Below are 10000 nucleotides of genomic sequence, written 5' to 3' on the forward strand. Positions count from 1 at the left end.
CGAGTGTACGAGGAAAGTACCCTACTGGAACCGTGGAAGTATCCTATCCCCCCGATCAGGTTGCTGAAGGTGGCCCGCGCGAACTCCACGGCTGTAGTGTTGTACCTGGTAAAAACAAATCATATAGCCGCTTGTGCAATACCCGGCGGTCCAGTTTTGAATATTAAATAAATATTAAGTTAAAAATATGCCGCTTTTGCTGGGATACAGTACATTTTCTGGGCATTCCGAAAACATGCACAACTGAAAATTGACGATTTTTGATGTATCGTTGTTGAAAAGAGTGAAGCAAAGGCGCTGGCATCAACATCAACATTGACCGGATCCACGCGGCTCGCATAACCGTATGTGTTTTCATAAAACATGCCCCATACGCGGCTGACATAAGCGTATGTGTTTTTACTTTGCTCCAAGTTTCCAACCTCAGTTCAACTTGGAGGGATTTCTTCATGGTGTGGAACTTTGGATAAAATAATACGTCAATCCTCGGCCTTATGACATCTGTTGAAATATCTGACTAATAATTTGTAACATCACATGGATAAATAAAAGAACAGATCCCTGATTTTTCTTGCGGTCGGTAATTAGTCCGCGCCGTAATCATGCCCTATATCTGTCTCACTCTCGACGCTACACATCGCCAGTGGGTAAGAGTGACACACGACGCGTGCTTTGATTTATTTATGTTACGATCTTATTTGTTTATATTGCGATATATTTCAAGAATAATGTGACACGAGTGTATTATAGAGTACCAAAAAGGTACAATGAATCCCACTGAACGTTTTTGTTTAGGAAAATAAATCGTTTCTTAACTAAATACATGATAAAAGTAATCATTTAAAAAACGGCGAAATACCGCTGCGCTCGGGCGTTTCTCAGGAACATAGTTGACGCGGTTAAAAGGTTAAGAAAACTAAGACCATGGTCATGGTAAAGCTAGATGGCAAAAACATTGAACGATGCACTAGCTACAAATACCTGGGATGTATAGTCAACGAAAAGTTGGATATGAGTCAAGAAGTCAGAAGCAGATGCAAAGGTACACCGACACAGATGATAAATAATAATAATAATAAAACCCTTATCCGCACATCAATGTTGCATAGGGCACTGCTTCATATAAACGCAGTGTTATCTTGATCGTTTACACATGAAGGAAAGGTGATCAGCCCTCCGCTTCAGGTACCAGTCCAGGGTAGTATTGAATAAATATTACAGTGAAAAAATCACTTATATTTATTTAACCCCCCCTGGGAATCGAACCCGGGACCTCCAGAACGGTAGCCGAGCGTGCTGACCATTACACTACGGAGGCGGACAAAATATATATTATATATTATATATTGTTGTATAAAATGTGAAATCAGTAAGTGGCCTCATTATCGGCTCCTTACATTGTATATTTATACTATTTTTATAATGGCTGTTGATTTCCTATAAATAAATTAAATTAAATTAAACTATTCATCGCACTGTGAAGGGCAGAGTGAGCAAGTACTCGGTGCATCATATCGAGTGAACATTCTAATGAGTGCTCATCGAGTGAACATTCTAATGAGTGCTCATCGAGCGAACATTCTAATGAGTGCTTATCGAGCGAACATTCTAATGAGTGCTCTTCGAGTGAACATTCTAATGAGTGCTCTTCGAGTGAACATTCTAATGAGTGCTCTTCGAGTGAACATTCTAATGAGTGCTCTTCGAGTGAACATTCTAATGAGTGCTCATAGAGTGAACATTCTAATGAGTGCTCTTCGAGTGAACATTCTAATGAGTGCTCATCGAGTGAACATTCTAATGAGTGCTCATAGAGTGAACATTCTAATGAGTGCTCTTCGAGTGAACATTCTAATGAGTGCTCATCGAGTGAACATTCTAATGAGTGCTCATAGAGTGAACATTCTAATGAGTGCTCATCGAGTGAACATTCTAGTGAGTGCTCATCGAGTGAACATTCTAATGAGTGCTCATCGAGCGAACATTCTAATGAGTGCTCATCGAGCGAACATTCTAATGAGTGCTTATCGAGCGAACATTCTAATGAGTGCTCATCGAGTGAACATTCTAATGAGTGCTCATCGAGTGAACATTCTAATGAGTGCTCATCGAGCGAACATTCTAATGAGTGCTTATCGAGCGAACATTCTAATGAGTGCTCATCGAGCGAACATTCTAATGAGTGCTCATCGAGCGAACATTCTAATGAGTGCTCATCGAGTGAACATTCTAATGAGTGCTCATCGAGTGAACATTCTAATGAGTGCTCATCGAGTGAACATTCTAATGAGTGCTCATCGAGCGAACATTCTAATGAGTGCTCAGCGCATTACGATGCTTGCTCCGAGCTACGCACCCTCTATCCTTGAGCCGGAAGGTCTCCTCGAATCTCTGGTCGAACGTCTTCCTGCTCTCTTCCAGCTGCTCCGTATACGTGTCCCCGGAGAGCTCTTCGTCCCTCCGGGTGGAGGTGCTGGCCGACTCAAACACGACGTCGATCGTGCACGGCACCGACATCGTCAGCTGGGTCGCTATGAAGTTGGGCTCGGTCATCTGGGAAACAAACAAGGTTCTGCTGATTTTACTAATTTATTTACGGTTCACAGACAATGAAAAACATATTACAGCAAACGAAATACAGTGCGATACAAATAGTTTTGATGTTTTTCATTTCACTTCAATTAGATGGGAACGCAACAAGCTTTCAGACCTCTTCTGCTGTATCCATCACACTAGATTTTGATAGTCTGTTTCCCACACATAGGAATACTGTCGTTGAATGTAACAAAATCTGGATTATCTCCAATTACAGGAGTTATTTTCATATTATTTTTTGACCTCTCATCAAAGATGAAGAAGAATGTGGAAGTCTGGGCATTTACGGGGCTGACGACCGTCATAGGACCTATGACGGTCGTCAGCCCCGTAAATGCCCAGACTTCCATATTCTTCTTCATCTTTGATGAGAAGTCAAAAAATAATATGAATGTAACAAAATTGAGAATTTTTTTAAAAAATATAAAAAAACAGACAAATTACATATATCAAATATGTAGCATAATTCAAACGATGAATACGGTATAATGGTGGACAGAAACGATCGATGCGATCTATTTTTGTATGAAATTAATTCGGGGCAGAAGAAATAAAAGACACATCCGGGAAAATGATTATTCCAGGAACGATAGATAGAGGTTTCACTGTACATAAAATAAATAAGTAATAAAAATAAATTGGCGAATAAGGATTCAGAAACATCCAAAATGTCAGGAATTAATAAAAAAAAACTCAAAGCTTTCCCAATCCGACCACAGGTGGCCGTCGTGAACTCGATCGTACAGAGAGAGCGGCCCACCTTGTCGGTGAGGTGTCCGGCCAGGCCTATCCACTGGCGGGGACTCTTGGAGTCCTGGATCAGCCGCAGCGAAGACACAACCGTCTCCCGGAAGAGGTGGGAGCCGAGAGCGGCCGTGCTGAGGAACGATTCATGGAGCACTTTACCTGAAAACATAAAAAAAAACCATCAAACAACGGGACTTGTAAAGAATCTGGGAATGTTGGTGACTTGGCGGCGATGCGACATCCCAACTCCCAAGGAAGACGGCCGAAAAAGACGAAAAAGGCACGATCAGATCAATCAGAACCTAAAATCTGGCGTCAAAAGTCTGCGTAATCGGAGGACATGTATGACTATTATCCTCAGCTCTACCCGACCGAGTTCCTCCAGGGTATGCTCGGCTACAACAGTCTAGAGACTAGAAGGAATGTGTATTTGATTACGCATTTTTATCTATTGTTTCGCGGTATGATGGATAATCCTGAAATTATCCGGAACATTGGTCTGTATGTTCCCGATAGTTAGCTAAGACAGCGTGGGCATAGATTGTTTCACATTCCTATACACAGGACCAACCTGCTGATGGTTATGCCTGTAGGAAGAGCTACCGCTATGTTGAACAATATCTCATTGGATATGGATCTGTTCCATGTGTCTGAAGGAGTTTTCCGAAGTTGGATTCTTCTACACCTTTAGCAATAGTATCCTTTCTATTTTTGTTAATGTATACTATTTAAATTAAAGTTTGTAATGTGTATATTATCTATAAATAAATTGAATTTTGTCCGCCTCCATAGTGTAATGGTCAGCACGCTCGTCTACCATTCTGGAGGTCCCGGGTTCGATTCCCAGGAGGGGTCAAATAAATACAAGTGCTTTTTTCACTCTAATATTTATTCAATATCACCCTGGACTGGTACCTGAAGCGGAGGGCTGATCACCTTTCCTTCATGTGTTAACGATCAAGATAACACTATGTTTATATGCAGTGCCCTATGCACCATTGGGTGCGGATAAGGGTTTTATTATTATTATTTTATATGTTTGCGCTACTAATATGGATAGTACCCATACCTACAATATCGTTGCGACAAGTTAAAGCTGCCTACCTTTGTGCGGGAGAATGTTGAGCTTGAAGTCTCCGAGGGTGGGGGTGAAGCCCCGGACCCCCGTGGCCCCCCGAGAGGCCTGGAAGGCCCGGATGTCCAGGCCGGGAACGCCCTCTCCGCTGGTGTACCATATAAGCGACACGGTGTCATCTACGGTAGAATTGGCACGCGAATTCTCTCGCTGCGTCTGTAATCATAAATTGTTGGGTAATATGTATACCCAAAATCAAACACGGTTATTGGTTTGAATTCTACATTTATTAACATATATCGCTCACTCCTTTCAACAACGTCATATTTCAAAAAACTAGATTTTTCAGGAGATCATTTTTCAAGTTTAAAAATATAATAAAATGTATTCAAAATAAATATCAAGCCACTTATTGAACTTTTTACTGTGCAACAGATCTTTTTAGGTAAAACCTGAAGGTTTTTCTCCATTTGAAAAATATTGGGTATATTTAAAAAAACAATTAAACAATACCTTTTCTTCAAAATGCAAAAACCACACTTTCTGTTTTTTATTCAATATTACCATGGACTGGTACCAGAAGCGGATCGCATTTCCTTCATGTGTAAACGATCAAGATAACACTGCGTTTATATGACACAGTGCCCTATGCACCATTGGGGTGCGGATAAGGGTATTATTATTATTATTTATTAGCCCAGTGTGAGGGGAAAAGTTACAGACGTCCTCACCACTTGGATCCTGGCGGTCCAGTCGCCGCCCTTGCCGCCGTAGAGCGCCCCCTTCAGGAAGGAGGTCTGCAGCAGCCAGGGTCCGTCCAGGATCTCCTGCTCCCCGAACCCGACTCCGTCATGGCGGATCCACCCGTAGCGGTCCAGCTCGTCAGACTGCGAGCACCAGTGCCTGGGTGAAGAGACTCAATCAGCTTCCATCGTCCGCAAAGTCAATTAATTGGGTAATATATCCAAAATAAAACAAGGTTTTTGTTGGATTGAATTCTACATTTATTTATGTATATGTTAATACGTGACGCGTTTCCTCTTCTTAGGACATTATCAAACACTGTTTGATAATGTCTAAGAACTGTGATAACTAACTAACTAACTAACTAACTAACCATCACGCCGCTTCCCGCAGGGGTAGGCAGAGAGAATAGAGCGCCACACTACTCTGTCCTTGCAAACATTCTTCGCCTCTTCCACGTTCATGCATCTCCTCATACACACCCGCCGATTGTTACGACTCCTAACCTGACCACTTTCAAGTATTTGGCATACCTGATCGTGCCATGTTTTTCTCGGTCTTCCTCTGCTTCTTTTCCCACTAACATTCGCCTCATAAATTTGTTTTACCGTTCTTTCCTCACTCATTCGTTCTACATGTCCAAACCATCTCAACACACCTTTCTTAATTTTATCGATAATGCTTATCTCAGCTTTGCATTCCTTCCTTATTTCACTATTCGCACATCTATCATACATCGTTTTGTCGCACATTCTTCTGAGAGATCGCATTTCGACTGCATTCAGTCTACTTTCATCCTTCTTTTGCCAACTCCATGTTTCACTTCCATACATTAGAGTCGGAACCAGGACTTCGTTGTGCACTGCCAGTTTAGCTTCCGCTGATAGGTTTTTATTTGCTATAACTGATTTCAGTGCACCATTCACTTTGTTCCCAGCATTCACTCTCCTTTCTATGTCTTTATCAATCTTTCCATCCCTAGAAAACATACTACCCAAACTGTGATAACTGTGTTTAATAATGTTTTATTTGCTTTGATACTTTATTGGCTCGTATTATTTTTTGACATCTCATCAAAGATGAAGAAGAATATGGAAGTCTGGGCATTTACGGGGCTGACGACCGTCATAGGCTGGTTTCTAGTTTAAGTGATCACTTTACACACGTGTAACATTCACCAATTCTACCCATTATTGACAACCACATTACTCAAATTCTCGGAAGTTCTTTATATATGAACCAATTTAGAAAACTTGTTCTTGAATCACTAGAACTTCACTAGAGACATCTATTGGTGAGATGTAAAGAAGCTTTTTACTAAGCAGAAACTCTTATATTTGTATGTGAGAAGAAACTCTTATATTAATATATTAGTTTATTAGCTAAATTAAGAAAGGAAAAATTAAGAAAGGTGTGTTGAGATGGTTTGGACATGTGGAGCGTATGAGTGAAGAAAGAACGGTTAAACAAATTTATGAGGCGAATGTAGTTGGACAAAGAAGCAGAGGACGACCAAGGAAAACTTGGCACAATCAGGTATGTCAAATACTTGAAAGCGGCCGGGTCAGGAGTCGTAATAATCGTCGGGTATGTATGAGGAGATGCATGAATGTAGAAGAGGCAAAGAATGTTTGCAAGGACAGAGTGGTGTGGTGTTCGATTCTCTCTGCCTACCCCTACGGGGAAGCGGCGTGATGGTTAGTTAGTTAGTTAGTTAGTTTATTAGCTTGGTTTAGCATTGTATTTTTTTAAATTAAATACACACATTTCTCTACATCTAAAACTGTTTTCTTCTTATGATTTTAATCTACAAATGGTTATGCAGATTGGGAGGACGGTATCTTTACCCGGTCGTATCTACTTGCGTATTGACCTCTTAATCCCGCATTCATTGTTTTCCCGCATTCACAGTTTATTTCAATAGGTCCCTTTAAAAACGATAGATAGAGGTTTCACTGTATACAGGTCAAATCTCTTTGTAGCGAATACCGAATTGACGAAATTTCCAGCATAACGAATCCGCAATTCGTCCCCGAAAACTTCCATATAAAATGTCATTTTCATTCATTCAAACCCTCTTCCGCTATAGGGCACTGCATAGAAACGCAGTGTTATCTTGATCGTTAACACATGAAGGAAAGGTGATCAGCCCTCCGCTTCAGGTACCAGTCCAGGGTGATATTGAATAAATATTAGAATGAAAAAATGTACTGGACCAAAATTCCATGTAGCCAAGCCGATTTCATTTTAAAACATTGAAAAGTCCAAAAGAAAAATTTCTGATTTTTTCTTATCAAAAATGAAAAACCTTTTTGAACTCGCTTTTTAATTCACTTTTCTTTCATCGCTTTTAAATTTATTTTTTCCAATAAAGTCACACAGTTTGAAAATCATAGTTTCATTTCTGTTGTGTCCTGTAGTATGTAGGTACCTATATTGTATTGATCACTGGCCGGAAGATCGGGTGAAGTGTAACAGTAATAACTAATTTTAATTTTCTAAAGAGTGGGTATAATATAGCGATAAAATAAATTTTAACCTTTTAACCGCGTCAACTTTGTTCCTGAGAGACGCACGTACGCGGCGGTATTTCGCCGTTTTTAAAATGATTACTTTTATCATGTATTTAATTAAGAAACGATTTATTTTCCTAAACAAAAACGTTCAATGGGATTCATTGTATAATACACGTGTGTCACATTATTCTTGAAATATATCGCAATATAAACAAATAAGATCGTAACATAAATAAATCAAAGCGCGCATCGTGTGTCACTCTTACCCACTGGCGATGCGTAGCGTCGAGAGTGAGACAGATATAGGGCATGATTATGGCGCGGACTAATTACCGACCGCAAGAAAAATCAGGGATCTGTTCTTTTATTTATCCTTGTGATGTTACAAATTATTAGTCAGATATTTCAACAGATGTCATAAGGCCGAGGATTGACGTATTATTTTATCCAAAGTTCCACACCATGAAAAAATCCCTCCAAGTTGAACTGAGATTGGAAACTTGGAGCAAAGTAAAAACACATACGGTTATGTCAGCCGCGTGGATCCGGTTAAATGCGTCATATCCTATACATCCAGTGTAACGAATTTTCATTATGGCGAAATATTTTTTTGATCCCGTGAAGTTTGTTATACCGACATTTGACCTGTATTGTGAAATGCAAAAGAAGTCCTACCGGATTCCTTCGCCTCCCGGCCGGAGTCGCTGCGGGGAATACCACATGAGCCCCATCAGGAGGGAGTGGGCCTCCCGGGTCCTCATCCCGAAGTAGTTTCCGGGGCGATACGAGCCCCAGAATCTCTCCGGGATATCGAGCCCCGCCTTGGTGACGATCTGCAAAACACTACACATTAATCCTAACTAACTAACTAACTAACCACCACGCTGCGTCCCCACAGGGGAAGGCAGAGAGGATCCAACGCCGCACCACTGTCTTTGCGAGCATTGTTTGCCTATTTATATAAATTATATTTATTTGCCTACGCATATTTATTTAATATTACCCTAAACTGGTTCCTGAAGCGCAAGAGCGATCACCTTGTCTTCGTTTAAGTACTGATCAAGATGACACTGCGTCGATCCAATGCAGTGCCCTATGCACCATTGGGTGCGGATAAGGGTTATAAGAAATAAGTAAGTGGTTGTCAATAATGGGTGGAATTGGTGAATGCTACACATGTGTAAAGTGATCACTTAAACCAGCCTATGATGGTCGTCAGCCCCGTAAATGCCCAGACTTCCATATTCTTCTTCATCTTTATGAAAAAAATAATGTGAAGTGTCTTTTAATTTCACAATGCGTTAAATTAATAGACACCGTCAGATTGAGACACCTACGATGAATGATGTATTGTGCGGCATCTATGGTCAAATTTGGAATAGGTATGTAGAGCAAAATATGAAAGTCTGGGCATTTACGGGGCTGACGACCGTCATAGGTCCTATGACGATCGTCAGCCCCGTAAATGCCCAGACTTCCATATTCTTCTTCATCTTTGATGAGATGTCAAAAGATAATATGAAAATAACTCCTGTAATTGGAGATAATACAGATTCAATGAACAAGTATTTGGACACACTCAAAATGTTGTGAAGCTATATATCGGCCGTCCAAATTTAAAACACAGTAAGGGACATTTTTTTTGAAGTAGGTTTTTTTGCATTTATGGACTAAGTAGAGTCTACTTAGTCCATAAATGCAAAAAAAACCTACTACGAAAAAAATTTCCCTTACTGTGTTTTAAATTTGGACAGCCGATATGGCATCAAACGTTTCGACCAATATATCACTATCATCCATATCACCAATGTCCGCCTCCATGGAGCAACGATCAGCGTGTTTAGCTACTGTGCTGGAGGTCCCGGATTCGATTCCCAGGGGGGGTGAAAATAAATATTACTGATTTAACACTGTAATATTTATTTAATATTACCCTGGACTGGTTCCTGAAGCGCTAGAGTGATCACCTTGCCTTCATGTAAGTAATAATCAAGATGACACTGCATTTATATGAAGCAGTGCCCTATGCACCATTGGGGTGCGGATAAGGGTTTTATTATTATTATTATTATTATTACATGAGAATCGCCAGGAAATATCATTTTCATTCTTATTATTTTAGCATATAATTTGACTGGATAATTTATTTACGACATTTTGAGTGTGTCCAAATACTTGTTCACAAATCTGGAGATGTCATAAGCCCCGTAAATGCCCAGACTACCATATTCTTCTTCATCTTTGATGAGATGTCAAAAATAATATTTGTTATTTTATTATGATTTTATGTTATAAGACTTTTTGTTTCTCTATTAGTGTATTC

At 40.1% G+C, this 10000-nt stretch overlaps 1 protein-coding gene across 1 annotated transcript in view; it reads right to left on the bottom strand.

Annotated features, from left to right (window-relative positions):
• Nucleotides 1-5: 5 nt before the first annotated feature.
• The window catches only part of LOC148298222 (mannosyl-oligosaccharide glucosidase-like), a gene marked incomplete at its 3' end in the record, with an annotated part of 12953 nt that continues 2958 nt past the window's right edge, over nt 6-10000 (bottom strand). The window contains exons 3-8 of the mRNA XM_088277032.1: nt 8353-8510; nt 5149-5320; nt 4447-4633; nt 3356-3501; nt 2357-2553; nt 6-105 (exon numbers count right to left, since the gene is read on the bottom strand). Coding sequence (XP_088133158.1) covers nt 6-105; nt 2357-2553; nt 3356-3501; nt 4447-4633; nt 5149-5320; nt 8353-8510 — 960 coding nt within the window. The remainder of the gene's footprint in view (nt 106-2356; nt 2554-3355; nt 3502-4446; nt 4634-5148; nt 5321-8352; nt 8511-10000) is intronic.

The sequence above is a fragment of the Brachycentrus maculatus genome, unplaced genomic scaffold, assembly GCF_059751285.1.
Source record: "Brachycentrus maculatus isolate JH-2025_06_01 unplaced genomic scaffold, ASM5975128v1 h1tg002354l, whole genome shotgun sequence".
Lineage (NCBI taxonomy): Eukaryota > Metazoa > Arthropoda > Insecta > Trichoptera > Brachycentridae > Brachycentrus > Brachycentrus maculatus.